Below are 17,665 nucleotides of genomic sequence, written 5' to 3' on the forward strand. Positions count from 1 at the left end.
TTCTGTATTCTGTATTCTGTATTCTGTAATAGAAAAGCTTCTATAAAATAATGGTTTGTTTAAGCTCAAAAAATTTATATGAATTGGAAAACCTTGGAATAATGAACAAGGGAAAGACAACATTTAGTTTTGGTTTAGATATATTTTACGCCAATACGTCTTTCTACAACTTGACCATCATTTGATAATTAAATAATAAATGCATGCTCATGTATTATCATTCAAAAAAAGACCCAGAGACAACCTACAGATTCCATGCTATCTGATTTAATCTAATATTAACTTATTCTACAGGGTGTCCCAATAAACATGAGAATTCAGTGACGAATTTGATATCGTCTATGTTATGAAATAGCTTTGTAAAACCTGATTTCAAAAGCTATATATTATGTCTGCTAAAGTTTATTTTACGTAAAAAGTAAATAGCTGTAAAGATGAAAGAATGTAAGGCAAGGAAAGTTAATTGCGGTTGTGTATACTCTGTGTACATATTGAAACCAGTTCTCTTTGGGCGGAATTCGTAAACAATAATAGATGCATCAGTGTTCGTTCAGTATTCGAGGAGGGGGGTTCAATGGAGAATTTACTTCTTCTTAGTACTGTCTGTGAAAAAATTTATTTGGAGGGTAAGTGATTAAATTATCAATCGTCCAATCTTTTAAATTTTCATGCTCATCATCTAAATCTTTGATTTTTCTGTGCAAATTCAAGTTTTCTCCTCCGTTTAATTGTAAAATTTTCTTTGGTTTTGGGGCTTTTTCTTAATTATAATTTTGATGCCTACAGAGGCCATTCTGAAGATAGACCAGACCTGGCCAAAACTCGTAGTGGACCTTTTTGTTAAAATACGCTTTTTTCAACGTTTAAGAGTTTTGAACTCTCCGCTCAAGGAAAAACACAAAACCAATTGTGTAAGAAATTTGAAGCAAAAAGCTAGCTCAGTTTATTTTTTGAATAAATTTGTCTAAATATAATGCATTCATTGTTTTATTTTCTTCAGTATAGTATGACTATATGTTGGCAGGCGATTATATTGATAAAATAAAGACTACTTTTTATTAAAGTTTGTATTGTTAAGAAGCTTTTTTGAAGTACAAAGTTACTAGTAATTTAAGTGAAACTTGTTTAATTTTATGTTTTTGTGTATCCATGCTGTTTAAAAGCTGGATATAAATCAAAATTAAAATCGAAAGTTGTCTTCATAATATTGATATAATCGCCTACCATCGTAAAGTGAAGCCTAAAACAAGATAATTTTCATCGATGCTTTCCTTTTAAGTATTGAACGAATTGAACCATTCCTTACCCAAAAACGACCATAATATAATAGAGAGACGACTTAAACATGAGAGTAGAGAGACGACTTAAACATGAGAGTAGAGAGACGACTTAAACATGAGAGTAGAGAGACGACTTAAACATCGTCTTTGATCTTTGAAATAAACAAAAAAGAAACAATATTTTGGAAATTCTAGAACTAATGGTATTGTGTGAAAATTGTCCAAAGATTTTTTTGTGTGAAATTAGTTTTACCCTAAACGGCTGGGGGGGGGGGGGGGGCCCCCATGTTGTCCTAGCACTCTTATTTCTGACACTTTCACCGTGAAATTTTGTGACTTTTAATGAATAGTAATTTAAAGGATATTTTTTTTTAAATTCATGGTAGGGTACAGGACGGAAAAAAAGTCCGGTCTGTGAAAAAAAATCTAAAATACCCCATAACTTTTTTGTGACTAAATTTACAGATCTAGAAACTATATTTGCATGTAAAAACATGTGAAACACTTTGATATTTGTTTACACAAAAAAATATCTTTTTTTATTTTTTTCCACCCTCTCCAGCATTCAAAATATTAAAGTTATCAGAGTAACATTTTTTTTGAGCTGGCCATGAAAAATTGGGCTATGAACATGCATCTCAACCCTACACCCATTCTGAAAGGCCTTTTTCTAGGGGGGGCGCCAAACGCCCCCCCCCCCGTCTAAACATAGATTCAGACCCCCCAGCCTTTATAAGGGTAACGAAAACATACTGTAAATTATATCAAAGACGATCTTCAAGTCGTCTCTCTCAACTATCATGTTTCATGGGACACCCTGTACTAGATTTTATAAATACAAATATTGAAGATCTCTAATTTTAATATAACTCACATATTTAAAATACAAATTACATGTTTTTACTTTCAAATCATGATAATGCATTTTGCTGAAGAATCTGCTTTTTTTGGTTTTACGAAAAACTGCATGGAAGTAAACTTTTAATTACTTTTCTGTAAAATTCATTTTTATTTTACTACATTCTATGTTATGGATTCTTTGGATTCTGGAGACGGAAACCTTTGGTTGACATAAACCTATTTGCTAATGGCTGTATATCATGTTCTAACAGTCGTCTTCCTATTCTACAGTTTATCAGATCACTTATTGCTAGGTTATATCAGAAGATGGGGATGATAAAGCTGAGTTCAGTCTTTTCTCCACGTTCTCTCTGATATCCTTCATATTAAACAATCTAAACAAAATATTATTGCTCTACACATTTCTTGAAAGGAACTAATTTAAAGTGCACTTTTAACTTAAAAACAGCTGTTTGACCGATTCACAACGATACTCAAGCTTTATTCTGAGAAAAAATGAGTAAAATATCATCATTTTTTAATTTAGAAAAAATGTAAGTGCCCCTCGTGATATGAAGGGTATAAAATGGAGGGTCTCTTGAAATGGAGAGTATCTTAAAATGGAGGGTCTCTTGAAATGGAGAGTCTCTTGAAATGGAGAGTCTCTTGAAATGGAGGGTCTCTTGAAATGGAGGGTCTCTTGAAATGGAGGTTCTCTTGAAATGGAGAATCTCTACTCTTGAAATGGAGGGTCTCTTGAAATGGAGAGTCTCTTGAAATGGAGGGTCTCTTGAAATGGAGGGTCTCTTGAAATGGAGGGTCTCTTGAAATTGAGGGTCTCTTGAAATGGAGGGTTTCTTGAAATAGAGGGTCTCTTGAAATTGAGGGGCTCTGAGACACAAGAAAGTATTTTCATAAATTAAGTTTTTCATCCAATTTTTTGGTTGTTATTTTGTTGAAGAAAAATTAGGTTGATAATGCTAATAGCGTTCATAAAAATGTAAGGCTAAAAAGTATTCAAATAGCTCTGAGAACATTTTGTAAATAAGATATTTCTTCTTATTACAGTGTTAACCAGAAAACAATGGAATGGGAAGACGACATAATAGTAACACTTAGGTGTATTTGATGTTGTTACAAAGCAAATTGTTTTACTAGACACTTACAGTGTGTATAAATCACTAATGTAGTGAAATGGGTCTGTTTACAATACACAATTGCTGTGTCTCATGCTCATTGGACTTTTTAAAGTTATAACTTGATTTTGACAGTCGTCTTACTATTTCAGAGTTTTCTGGTTATCACTGTATAAAACTTACTTTAATTTGTATATCAAGTATTCCATCTCGTACATTCTAAAAATATGTACTATATAAATATAAGCATATTCAAATCAAACCCATGGTCATGGAAAAAAACGAGGTATCCTTGTACGTCAGCCTTAATATTATCTGGAGATTTTAAAAATGGAATTTAATCAGTTTCATAATAAAAAAAATATTGTTTATTATTTTGTCTATTTCTCACTTACCCTTGTGTGGAAATATAATGAAAAGATATGGGATATTCACTACAACAAGCAAATCCTGTAAACATGATACTCTTAGAAAGGAACTGATTACTCGCGTCAAAATCTTATCTCTAATCTACTATTTCTTTGCAACCTCTTGTCAAAGATTTTTAATATTTCTTTTTTATGATCTAAATATTTATTCGTGTAAAGCAATTGTTTGATATAAATATTTAAAAGCATACATACAAATTAAACTGCACTTTTTTTTCTTGCTTAACAGTTCTTTAATATTTTAAAATTTGAATTCTGCTAGATGTAATATATCTATTTATGTCACTGAAATGGGTATTATTAAGTGCGAAAAAGTTTTTGCCCGGATTTTTATTTTGATCGAATACCATACGAAATACGCATGATACCCATTTTAATAACATATATAGTTTTATTCAGTTTTACAAAAATTATTTAAAAGCAGGTCGATGAAGTTACTTAATCACCCTGTTGTAGGGTGGTTAAAGTTACTGTAAAGGAAAAATAAAAGGGGGTATAAGCTAAAAGCTAATCACTTTAGCTCTTGATCGCGACCCATGAAAGTTATATCTGATGTTCCGATCTCGAGAAATTGATATACAACTGTGTCAAATTAATATATATACAATTTTGTATAAAAGTAGTGGGTTTAAATAGATCAAATTCAGCAAATAAGCAACCAATCTGAAAACAAAGATATCCCAGAGAAAGCTAATTATCACTTAGGTTTACTCCAATTCTAATTTTATATTTGTTATTTCTATTTTTGATAGATTTAATTCATAATATTATTTACACGTCCATATTACTTGACCAGAAATTCCACCAATGATATTGCAGTAAAGTGGACACGTGATATAGGCAAAGACACGTGACCAGTATACTGCTCTGCCATTGGTGATAGTTCTGGTCAAGTGATTTAAGTTTAAGATTCTCTAAATTTTACATATATGAACCGTATAATGTTAACACAATTTCTCGAGACAGGAACATCAGATAAAATTTTCATGGGTCGCGATCAAGAGCTAAAGTGATTAGCTTTCAGCCTATACCCCCTTTCATTTTTCCTTTACAGTCCCTTTAAGGAACCTTATTATGCTACAATAAGACAAATTAGGTATGAATTTTAAAATTTTAATAGCAGCAGGGTGAAAAAGTTACTTTTTCGCCCTCTTGTAGGACGATCACCCTACAAATGGAAATATTAGGTGTGATAAATTCCATCAAAATCGAATAAACCATATTGTTCTACTCAATTAATATTAATATTATTTATTTATTTATTTGTAACTTTTAAGTATCAATGAATGATTATTTAAATTAATATCATAACAATAATTCTTGATTTCTTTGGTATTATTTATTTAAGGGAGAGACTGGCTAGGTAACATAATTGAACCAGTTTAACCAGTTTTAAAACTCATTTTATGGTTTTATGGTGAGACTGTAAAGACGAATCAAAACTCTAAAATATGAAAAATTGAAGCTTGACTTTTAGTATCTGCATTCAATTGAGTATAGAGATGGTTTCCTGAATGATTAAGCACATAAATAAAGCATTTTAGGCCTACAAGGAACCCTTTATGCAAGAATGCGGACTAAACTAATTTCATACAATCGTCTCTGTAGTCTCTTCCTGTGTGAGAAATCTTGTACGTTAGATGCATTATATTATATCTTATCATTCAAAAAATTCCTTAATTTCTATAATTTTTAATTCTCTAATATTTGAGTGTTGTCTTACCTAGAGTAGGTTTCCTGGACATATAAGAATAAAGCCAACTGTCATTCTTTACTGTCATCATATCCCACACATGAAGAGGGAAAAAAGTTTCCTCGTTCTTCTAAAAAATGACAAAAAATGTTTAAAGTTTTCATCAGTGATCCGATTTTTCGTTGGACTCAATCAAACTAATTTACATTTTCTGTTTAAAATGTAGTTGGTCCACTTTGCATAGGCGCAACTAGGGGGGGGGCGGCCGGGCGCGCGCCCTCCCCTAGCACCTGAGAGGGGGGCGCCCCCCCCCCCAGGAATTGATTGAGTCTTTGCCACAAACTCTGATTTTACTATCTTATTCTTTACAATCTGTTACATCAAATATTTTAAATTTGAAATATCAAAGATTTACACTATCAGGTTGAAAAGATTTAGGGATTAGAAAATCAAAGTTTTTGGCAAAAAATCCATTCCTGTATTGTAATTTATTTTATATGATTTTTACGATTGGACGATTGTTTCAGGTTTTTAAACGGGTCGGATCGGCTAGACGGGGGGGAGAGGATTTAACCGCACCCCCCCCCCTTCCCTGTTAAAAATACTATGCCTAAATTACTTACATTACAAAATTACATTACAGTCAATGATGGAAATTATGTATTAAATATTGTTTTGATCGTACTGCCAACACGTAAGATATTATTCTTTCAAAGCTGCAATGGGCTTATTAATAGCTTCAACCCTTTTTTAAAGTGTTTGGCAAACAAATTTTCGCGTTAAAATGTTTGGTTAATTTTAAGTATCTTTTTAAAGAATAATAACTATTTAATAGAGGACGTGAGTTAGACGAGGGAGGGGGTGCAGAGGCGCCATGATCCCCGCAAAAATGACCTCCGAACCTCAGGATTTGCAGAATTCACTTTTTAATACAAAATGTTAATGTATTATTCTGAACTATTTCATCATGTTGAGAATTTTTTAAAAAAAGGTTCTTGGTGGAAATAAAAGCCAAATATTTTTTTATTGGAGCCAAAATGCGGGGCGTGGAGACAGAATGGCGGGAGGCTTGGTGACGTCACTGAGGCTGGGAGACCAGTTTTGCGGGGCCTGGAGGTAATTCTGCAAATCCTGAGGTTCGGAGGTCATTTTTGCGGGGATCATGGCGCCTCTGCACCCCCTCCCTCGTTAGACTCTAATGAAAACGCAGAAATAACTTCCAGTATATATATTTCTTATAACTTATTACTAGAGGGTTCAGAACTAGAGTCAATCTCGATATCACACGTGTAATTGTTTATCAGTACTATGCCCCGTATCTGTTCTATCTCATTCTGTTGAATCTTGTGGAACTTGTTTAACGCGGCCAGGCATCGTCTTCCACAATTTAATCATTTTTTTGTGATATTTTAAAAAATTAGATATTTGTATAAAGGAACCTAGATATCTACCTTGCTGTCTCTTGACATTGTAGGTTTAACTCCTATTTTTGATAAACACCAGCCCATCTCAACATCTTCAGTTCCATCCTTCACAATCATATATATATATATACTGATAAACACCAGCCCATCTCAACATCTTCAGTTCCATCCTTCACAATCATATATATATATATATATATACTGATAAACACCAGACCATCTCAACATCTTCAGTTCTATCCTTCACAATCATATATATATACTGAAAAACACCAGACCATCTCAACATCTTCAGTTCCATCCTTCACAATCATATATATATATACTGATAAACACCAGCCCATCTCAACATCTTAAGTTCCATCCTTCACAATCATATATATATATACTGATAAACACCAGCCCATCTCAACATCTTCAGTTTCATCCTTCACAATCATATATATATATACTGATAAACACCAGCCCATCTCAACATCTTCAGTTCCATCCTTCACAATCATATATATATATATACTGATAAACACCAGCCCATCTCAACATCTTCAGTTCCATCCTTCAATATATATATACTGATAAACACCAGCCCATCTCAACATCTTCAGTTCCATCCTTCACAATCATATATATATGTACTGATAAACACCAGACCATATTATTTTAGTAATTAATACATTGTCAAACCCTGAAATGATTGCTTCCGAATTTTAATCCTTATAACAGGACTGTTTAGGAGTTTTATATTATCAAATTCAGGTTCAAAGTTACACAATAAAGCTGGAAGACACGACAGTACAGATTATCTTTGAATTAGTAAACCGAATATATCTATTGGGATTTAAAGAGTTCTAAGCTGGTATTAGGTTCTCATCCTTAGTCAACACCAAACAGTTTCTGCCCATCCTTTTTATGTTTTTTTTAAATAGTATTTCATGTTTTTTTCTTTTCTATATAAATACTTACATCTGAGGCTTTTTGCAGGGGTAAATAAATATATACATTTATTCTATAGTGATTAAAAATTTGTTTATTTTTAGCTTTTATGATTTATTTTTGTACATGGTATATTTACCCCTGCAGAGGGTTTCATTTGGAAAGGCTTTAGTGACCACTAACTCAACTGCTTTTCTAAACAAATAAATGAAATGATAAATGTGAAACATTAATATAATGATTATATAAAATCCTGCACCCCAACTAATATATCCTTGATCCACTAAATATATTTATATATTTATACCTAGATAGAATATATCCTGCACCTCCACTCATATATCCTTGATCCACTAAATATATTTATATATTTATACCTAGATAGAATATATCCTGCACCTCCACTCATATATCCTTGATCCACTAAATATATTTATATATGTATACCTAGATAGAATATATCCTGCACCTCCACTCATATATCCTTGATCCACTAGAGCACTAAAGTGTCCACCAAAGAATGTTGGTTCCTCTGGATCATGTTTGGCTGAACATTAATTTCAATCATAATAAGAATTCACTGTGAACCATACTATGGATGTTATTTATCTAAATTTGACAGATGCTTCGTGAAAAACTGAACAAGTTGCAGCTTTGAAATTTTCAAGCCCAGGGCTACGAAAAGTTTAATGTTATTTGCAGGTATGGTCATATCATAAGCAAAGGCATATAGAGACGCTTTATTGTCCAGTCCAGTACGTCCGTACATTTTATTAATAATTTTTTTATAAAGTGTTGAACATACTATAATGGTATTTGTAAAAGTAACAGAAAACTGTTGTATGACTGTAAACTAAGCCTTTTTTTCAAGAAATTTACAATCTGCAAGATAAAAAGTATCGCAACCAAAAGAAGGTTTAAACCCTGAAGCTACACTTACAGAGCATTTGGTGAAGGTTTTCCATAATAACGTAGGTATCATCATCAGCTTTCATCACCCAGTCAATCTTTTAAAAAAAATCTAAAAATGTTGGTCCTTTTTTAGACATTGGAATATCTGCAGAGGTGAGAGTTTTTGAAAATCAAGATGTAGTTAAACCAGGTGCTTTTTAAGTTGGGTTGAGACGTAGGTTCGCCAAGAACTCCTTTTATACAACACATTCTTAAAATGTATATGTCTAAGGTTACAAAAAGGGTTAAGTGAGCTGGTAAGGTTAAAACAAAGGCCACTGCGTTTTAACACTTTAAATTCGAAGCTGTCTAAACATTAGAAGTCTAACTTTCTAGCGTTTTCTATATTTCAGTGACATCTAATTGTCGATTATATCAGTAAATGTAATCTTCTTTCTCCTCAATCATATAATTACCTGTTCTATAAGGTGTTCTTGTGCAAACTGGAATCCATATTTAGTTTTGGACCAGAGATTACCATAGGTTTCCTAAAAATATATATATTTACAATATATTTACAATATATATACATTAAACTAACTTGGAACTCAGCGTTGCCCAGGTTACTCTTAGTTATTCCCACCCTTGGTATTACATTACATTTTAGACAACTCAACTTAAAATCTCAAATTCAAGCTCGTAAAATTTGAGGCAAATCGGTCAATGGGTTCCTGAGTTATGAGCGTACAAACAAACAAGAAGACACCCAAACAGAGATTACAACTTTATTTATAAAGATATATTACTCAACTTTATGGAGATATTAAAACTACATTGTACTGGGAGTGTGTACTCATTAACATGACAATTTAAAAACGACAAAATATAAACTGTTGATTTTTTGTCTCAACTTATCACTTTTATTCCGAGCGTGTTTTGTTTTGTTATTCATTATAATTCAGCGCTAAGTCCTATTTACTTTTACTTTTAATACTGATCGTATAGAGTAACTGTAAAAGAAATAAAATGAACAAAAGGAAATAAACATATAAGTGATAATGCACGACTTTTTATGAAATAAAAATAAATATATTTTTTCCATATTTACCGATCTAGATAAAAAAATGTTTAAAAGGACTGTAAGTACAATTTAAAGTGACCCTTCATTCAAATATGACAATACCAGATTCACAGCGGTTCCCTTAAAGGGACAGACTAGGATTCATTTGAAACATTTAAAACTTTTTAAAGATCCATATATACTGAGATTTAGCTCAAAGTCGACGTTTAAAATCGTACTTTTGGCTGGATACGTTTTCAGATTTTTTTTTTTTTAATTATTAAATAACGACAACACAAACGCAAACAAAATTCTACAGTAAACTAATTAACAGGTTGAGAAAATAAAAATTAATCTTATCATCGAAAATAAGCAATCTTATTCAATTATTAGTTATTATTAGTTAATCTCTGATTATTCATAAATATTTTCTGCAGATTTTCTGGAATTTTTATTGAAAAGACGACATTTGACAAATTTATAGAAATCTGCGAACAAATTCATAAAAAATAAAAATACAGTATAATAATGAAATCGAAATAAAATAATTGATTCTAAAATTGATATACTGCCAAATTTCTTTTGACAAATATGGCCCTTACCATCTATTTAGTTTACTGTATAATTTTCAATTAATTTTTCGTTGTCGTTATTTAATAATTAAAAAAAGGCGACTCTGAAAACGTACCCGCTCAAATTCATAATTTTGAACGTCGATTAAGCACTCAAACTCAGTAATTATACATCGTGGAAACGTTTTATATGTCTCAAATGAATCCTAAAGAATTTGTCCACAACACTGCATACTCAGTTCAACTACCTTATATAGCCAGTCTGTCCCTTTAAAAGCTTTGTCTGATCAAATATGAATTTGGTATCGATGATTAAAATTTTGGAAAGTGATTATTTTTAATTGCGGTTTCTCTTATATTAAATTGACTTGCGCATTTCTGCCTTAGAAAAATATTTCGGAATTGTACAATTTTAAACCTAGAAAACCATCAAAATTCTTCACATTATGATCTGATATCTAGTTTCAAGCTTTAAGATGAATCTACCTGAGCTGTGTTGTGTAGAATTGGTAAACCATGATCCCCTTCTGTAGACTAAATTAAATTTCGAGATTTTTTAAAATACAAAATTACATTTACAAAAAGATGCAAAATTATTGCTTAGAGTTATTTCAAAAGTTCAAAATTTGCTAATATCTAAATATTTTATGTTTTAATATAAAAGAATTATTTTTTGTTAATTAAAGTTCTGTAAAAGAAGGATTTTTAAGGAGGTTTAATTTTTATTTACCTCCGTACTGAGAAAATACAAAAACGTGCATCTACTCCCCCAGGTGTCAAACACTCTAAACATAATACATCCTTAATCACAAAGGATAAGACTCTACGGAATTTTCTATTTCTCACAGCTTGATTATTTCTTTGTCACATGATTTTCTTACAGCTTGAGTATTTCTTTTTCACATGATTTTCTCACAGCTTGATTATTTCTTTGTCACATAATTTTCTTACAGCTTGAGTATTTCTTTTTCACGTGATTTTTTCACAGCTTGATTATTTCTTTGTCACATGATTTTCTCACAACTTGATTATTTCTTTGTCACGTGATTTTCTCACAGCCTGATTATTTCTTTGTCATCACGTGATTTTCTCACAACTTGATTATTTCTTTGTCACGTGATTTTCTCACAGCTTGATTATTTCTTTGTCAGGTGATTTTCTTACAGCTTGATTATTTCTTTGTCAAGTGATTCAATATTCCAGTAAAAGTCCAAATTAAACCTTTGCATCGTAAAATGTCATGTCAGTAACATACAGTGAATCTCAGATAAATGGATATACATAACAAGATTTTTTTATAATGTCGCATTCTCAACCTATTTAAGATCAAATGCCGCGGGAAAACGATATATACGATATATCGGGGATATTAATTTACCTTTAAATAAAATGAAAAGTAGTTCATTAAGAATTATTAAAAAAATATGACTCTTCAGAAGGATTTAATTGGATATATTTTCATAAATAGTATTCAACACTTTAAAGCTGCGAACATCTAAGCAGCTTTCTTCGTGCTCAGAACAATGATAAACCATAGAAGCTGTCATAAACCCTTTATAAATTTCAAGACGATATTTCATGCTCTTGCTATGGTACCCTCCTCTATAGATCTAATGTATATAGTAAATTATGGGAAGAGAGAGTTAATGTTTCTTTTATTTTAATAATTTTATAAAATTCTCTTACGCCTGTCCTCTATCCTTTAAACTAGATGGTTGGGTCAGGATCAGACAAAGTAATCTTTAAAAACAGAAACTTTTTAATGATAAAGATTTTATAAAAATGTTAACTCCCCCCGCGGTTAACATTTATAAAAAGTATTCCCAGTCTAACTACGTCTAGTTCCTCATACATTTTCAAGTCCTCACTCCTTAGGTTGAATGGGAGGGTTCATTTTTGACACCCAAAATTAAAATATAGCCCTTGGCAAGATCTTTAACATCAAAAAAATATCTCATCATTTTGCAAAAGTTAATTTTATTGCGTTGTTTCTGATTTTCCTGATTGGGGATTTGTGTTTATTAAAATTGGCATATTCACTCTGTAGATGATACTTGTAATTTCTACTAGCCTCATTTTCTGAAAATAAACTTTTTGATTTATTACCTATTGATCTTGAACTTTCATTGATTTTATCATTGGAAGATTCATTTACTTTATTGATCTTAAATCTTCATTGATCTGAAACTTCTATTAGTTTTAAACTTACAAGATATTAAACTTCTTTAAATCTTAATTGATTTACATTTAAATTAAATTGGTTGTAAACAAAGCTTCATGTTATCTACTAATGAGAACTACCTTTTTCAACACTATCTTCAGTTGTATCTTCAACATAATCCACTTAACATGGCTTTTTTGTGTTTATCTATTAGATGCTTTTTAAAAATTTTAATTCACAGCTCACAAGGTATTAGTCTCTCCTATTTGGCAAAACAGGAAATAAAGAAAAAACTATTATGAAACTTGATTAGTGCAAGCTATTAACATTTAAGAAATATATTCTAGCAAGTTAAAGAGAAAAAATTTCAAATAGTTGTTTTTCTGACATAGTTAATTTATCCCATTTATCAAAAAAATTATCTTAAAGGGCGTGTTGACGTTATTTGAAGGGATTCACAACAATATCTTCCACAATTGTTACTTAGAGAATCATTTGAAGGGTACCATAGTGAATCGAACACTGTTTATGGAATACAATTTGAAATAACGTCGACAGTCCCTGTAAGAAAAATGTGTTTAATTTTGTAAATTTTACAAAAAAAAATTGTTACTCCTGAGAGCCTACATGGGTGTGAGAGGTTAGAAGAACTTCCTTTACTGGATTCCCTTGAGCAAAAAATAAAAATATTTTAGATGGAAAGTCAACACAACGAAATTGAGTCTTGGCCACAAACTCAAATTTCACTCCTTATATCTTTGTAACTCGAGGGTGTAACATATATTGTTATTTGATATTAAAGAATTAAAAGTTGAAATACCTAAGGTCTAGGAATTAGAAAATCTGAGTTTTGACAAAAACTCCGTTCCCTTCTGTTCGAACAATTACTGGAAATATTTGTGTGTGTGTTTTTTTTTTAACATACAATTTTCCGACCGCTACATTTCTAGAAATCTACTTGTGATTTTTTGCAACAAATCCCTTTAGGTTAATCACAACAAATCTAGTGTAACGTAACGTAACGTAACGTTTCTCTGAGATTTTCTATTTTTTATTTTTGTTTTCATGCATTTAACTGTTTGTAGGCTTTGTTTACTATGTACTAAAATATATATATGCACATTCTATAACATAAAATAAGCAGTCTTTGATCAAAAAGTTCTCTGAAACTGAAGTTAGAAATTAATACTTTGCAGCTTAGAAATTTTCGTATCAACAACAAAAAAACACTTCCTGTTCGGCTCGGTCTCAATATTTGTAAATAATAAATGATGATGATATCACCTGTGTTCAAGTTGAAGAGTAAAACTTGAAAGATTTACTTGTATTCCTAAACTGAAAAAAAAAACATTTAAAAATATAGTTTTCTTATTGAGGATAGATTTTTGTTAAATATATCCTTTAAATGAATCGTTGAAAAAAAAATAATTTTTTAATCAAATTTCTCCTAAATTATCATTAAACAAGTTTTTGATTTATGAATTGTGAATCTCAATTTAGTAGACAAAAAACATAAAATAATACTTTTCATATTCTGCATAAAAACACGAATCTATATAATTCCTTTCAACTTACCCAAATATGAGAATAAAAACTATGAGAACCGGAATAAGTACTTTCAGAAATGTTATCATCTAAAAATAAAATTGAATAATAAAGAATTGTCAAATAAACACCCGATTGTATATGTATGTAAATCAATGTATTTGTTGCTGTCATGAAGAATCAAAAATATCAAAAACATTTCATATATTGGGCGTAAAGGAATTGAGTCATTGCCACAAACTCTGATTTCTTAATCCCTTTATCTCAACAACCCAATGTTGTAGACCCTAGATATTTCAAACTATGAATTCTGATGGATCAAATAATCAAAGTTTGAAATATCAAAAGTTTACTCCATCTTGTTTTAGAGATATAGGTATTAGAAAATTGCGATTTGTTGCAAAGACTCAATTCCTTTATTCAAAAAATCATAGAAAATGTTCGTGACATCGGTTAGTCAATATTATTAGCAAAAATTAGTTTTAACAGTGGAAGTTTTAACAGTGTACATACTGTATTGGTTTTAAGCAACTACCCTCGTAGTCCAATAAAAGGACCAATATATCTTTATGAATTAATTATTCATAAAGGTTGTTTTGCTTTCTTCATTATAGAGCTCGGTTTCTTGTATGAAACTTAAAATACATTTGCTATTTATATATCTATATTTAAATAGCTATATCTCATGATATAAACACACTATTTTTCCATTTTGATTGCTGTACAAATTGTTACGTGTTTTCGTCAAAAAGTATTTAAAAGCTAAAATTCACGTTTTAAAAATCAAAAAAAAATGATAATGAGACGTTGACCTAAATGTATTACCGAACTCGAATTAAAATAAATTTTACATCCAAAGAAAAATAAATTCCTAAATCTTTTGTGCAGTACAATATGCAAAAGTAAGCCGTAAGTAGTCTTGTATGAAGAAGATAAATGGGGGGAAGAGAAGAAAAGAGAGTGATAGGTTAGGGTCGAGAAGGAAAACTCTGTAAACCTGAGAACAAAAAGGAAAACTCTGTAAACCTGAGAACAAAAAGGAAAACTCTGTAAACCTAAGAACAAGAAGGAAAACTCTGTAAACCTGAGAATAAGAAGATAAACTCAGTAAACCTTAGAACAGGAACGAAAACTCTGTAAACCTGTGAACAAGAAGGAAAAATCCGTAAACCTGAGAACAAAAATGAAAACTCTGTAAACCTGACAATGAGAAGGAAAACTCCGTAAACCTGAGAACAAAAAGGAAAACTCTGTAAACCCGAGAACAAGAAGGAAAACTACATAAACCTGAGAACAAGAAGAAAAACTCCGTAAACCTGAGAACAAGAAAGAAAACTCCTTAAACTGAGAACACGAAGGAAAACTCTGTAAACCTGAGAACACGAAGGAAAACTCTGTAAACCTATGAACAAGAAGGAAAAATCCGTAAACCTGAGAACAAAAATGAAAACTCTGTAAAAATGAGAAGGAAAACTCTATAGACCTGAGAATGAGAAAGAAAACTCCGTAAACCTGAGAACAAAAAGGAAAACTCCGTAAACCCGAGAACAAGAAGGAAAACTCCGTAAACCTGAGAACAAGAAGAAAAACTCCGTATACCTGAGAACAAGAAGGAAAACTCCGTAAAACTGAGAACAAGAAGGAAAACTCTGTAAACCTGAGAACAAAAAGGAAAACTCTGTAAACCTGAGAACAAGAAGGAAAACTCCGTAAACCTGAGAACACGAAGGAAAACTCTGTAAACCTGAGAACACGAAGGAAAACTCTGTAAACCTGAGCACAAGAAGAAAAACTCTGTAAACCTGAGAACACGAAGGAAAACAATAACAAAAAAGCATAGTTCTATAGAGAAAAAAACAATAGTTCATTAAAAAAAATAACAGAAATAAAAATTAAATCTTTTGAAAGTTTCGTTTTCTCGATGCACAGTGTGTACTGTGTACTGTCACAAGAAAGTGGTATAATGAATAAGAAAAGCAAAGAAATAGGAAGAAGTTTGAATGAGTTATGACTTGATTTTAAAATCCTGTTCTCTTTGTAAAGAGGGGTGGGGGAAGGTTGGGCAAATAGCAAAATCAAGCAAGTATTTACTGAGTAGATAGTGAGGTTGTCTCAAACTTGTTATGTAAGCCAAACAAATAATAAGAAAAGGAAAATGAGAAATAATGGAAATAATATGATATTAAGTAATTCTGCCAATTAAGGGAAAAGCTACAAAGCCTATTATCCTTCTTTAACTTAAAAAAAATTAAGTTAAAAAGCAAAAATTGTTATAAAAAAGGGTACTTGTATTTGTATTCAGGTTTAATTCATAAAATCAATCTGCAATTCTAGTGGTTTTAAAATTGAAAACAATCCTTTAGATTCCAAATGTATGACCTCAACAAAACAAGGGAATTTGAATTTGTATTGTTTATAAAGGAGACAGATATTGCACAACAGTTTGACCGGCTCACTGTACTCATAGTTGACCCTGGAGCTCGAAATAGATGACACAGTCATTCAATAACACTGCAGCTTATATAATCACATAGATATACTAAAGGATAAAGGGAAGAGTTTTTTTAATGTTTTTTAAGAATAATTATTTTTCTATTTTTAACACAAATTTAAATGATGTATGTTGGTTTCAGCTTTGCGTTTGTTTTGAATATTCTAGATGAAGAGAAAGCAAGTAAACATAAAAGAAGTTTTAGAAGGGGTTGGGTCATTCGAGTTCTGCAGTTGTGCACAGGTAGACAGGTAGACAGGTAGACAGGTAGACAGGTAGACAGGTAGACAGGTAGACAGGTAGAAAGGTAGACAGGTAGACAGGTTATCTTAATGAAAAGTTGCCGAATGGATATTCTAGAATTGCCAACCTTTCTTATTTTTTGTGAATTTTTCAACTTTTAATTATTCGGTATATTAAGGGATTCCTTAAATAGTTTGCAAATTTTAGGATTTCTGCTAAAAAATGTAAATTGGCATGACTAGCAGCATACCTAAACAAGCTTTGAAAAACACAGGAATTCAAAAACATCCGGCATTGAATTTCTTATTGCAAAATGGATAAAATGTGAATATATTCATTATAAACATGCATTTAACATATACAGTAAGAACCAGAAAACAGTGGAATTCTCGTCGTTATCTTTTTTTTATGAAATGACGCTATGCTAAGGATTTTGGAAATCGCAAATGCACATTTCTAAATATATACAAGTTGCTAAATTTAAAATTTATAAATCCTTAAAGCGAAATTTCTTCAGTTTAAGAAGTATTTCCTCAGTTTTCTGGGTCTCACGTCAAACACAAATTAATATTTTAATGAATTAGTTTTTAATTTAGAAAAAAATGGCAGAGGCGTGTAATGTTACCGCAAGAGCTGGAGCTTCTCACAGCAAAGGTTGGTGTGAGAAAATTATGTTTTAAATATCAATTTCTAGAAATATCCTTTTTCTCAATAAAGAAAGGTATGTACATTATTTAATGATAGTGCATTGACTTCAATTAAAGTGTTTCCACGTCTCGGCCCTTCTATGACTCAAAGAAGTTCGTAGTAAGATTTCGATTCTACTGGAGACCACCGGAGGGATTTTATTTTCACTGGAGGGGTTTCAAAAAATGCCTTTTACAATTAAAACTTTACGCAGGGTGATTTACATTCCACTGGAGGGATTCAGATAGCCTTCCTCTTTATCTCAACAACCCAATGTTGTA

General features: G+C 31.2%; 2 protein-coding genes across 2 annotated transcripts in view; one reads left to right on the plus strand and one right to left on the minus strand.

The window, feature by feature from the left end:
• The first annotated feature begins 536 nt into the window (after positions 1–536).
• LOC111710901 (uncharacterized) overlaps positions 537–17,665 on the plus strand; it is a 22,102-nt gene continuing 4,973 nt past the window's right edge. The window contains exons 1-4 of the mRNA XM_023485091.1: positions 537–626; positions 8,780–8,799; positions 16,623–16,697; positions 17,294–17,351. Coding sequence (XP_023340859.1) covers positions 575–626; positions 8,780–8,799; positions 16,623–16,697; positions 17,294–17,351 — 205 coding nt within the window. The 5' untranslated portion in view covers positions 537–574. The remainder of the gene's footprint in view (positions 627–8,779; positions 8,800–16,622; positions 16,698–17,293; positions 17,352–17,665) is intronic.
• Positions 1,845–14,075, minus strand: LOC111710900 (glycoprotein-N-acetylgalactosamine 3-beta-galactosyltransferase 1). Its single transcript, XM_023485090.1, has 18 exons — positions 13,994–14,075; positions 13,703–13,753; positions 13,046–13,086; positions 12,559–12,600; positions 12,258–12,336; positions 11,944–11,997; positions 10,988–11,042; positions 10,744–10,791; positions 9,102–9,173; positions 8,675–8,741; positions 8,182–8,281; positions 7,874–7,929; positions 7,765–7,772; positions 6,829–6,906; positions 5,408–5,507; positions 3,652–3,706; positions 3,440–3,475; positions 1,845–2,515 (listed from the first exon to the last, which is right to left on the minus strand). The coding sequence occupies exons 1-18, from the start codon at positions 14,050–14,052 to the stop codon at positions 2,431–2,433; spliced, it is 1,086 nt and encodes a 361-aa protein (XP_023340858.1). The 5' UTR covers positions 14,053–14,075; the 3' UTR covers positions 1,845–2,430.

Source organism: Eurytemora carolleeae, unplaced genomic scaffold (assembly GCF_000591075.1).
Source record: "Eurytemora carolleeae unplaced genomic scaffold, Eaff_2.0 scaffold1038, whole genome shotgun sequence".
Classification (NCBI taxonomy): domain Eukaryota; kingdom Metazoa; phylum Arthropoda; class Copepoda; order Calanoida; family Temoridae; genus Eurytemora; species Eurytemora carolleeae.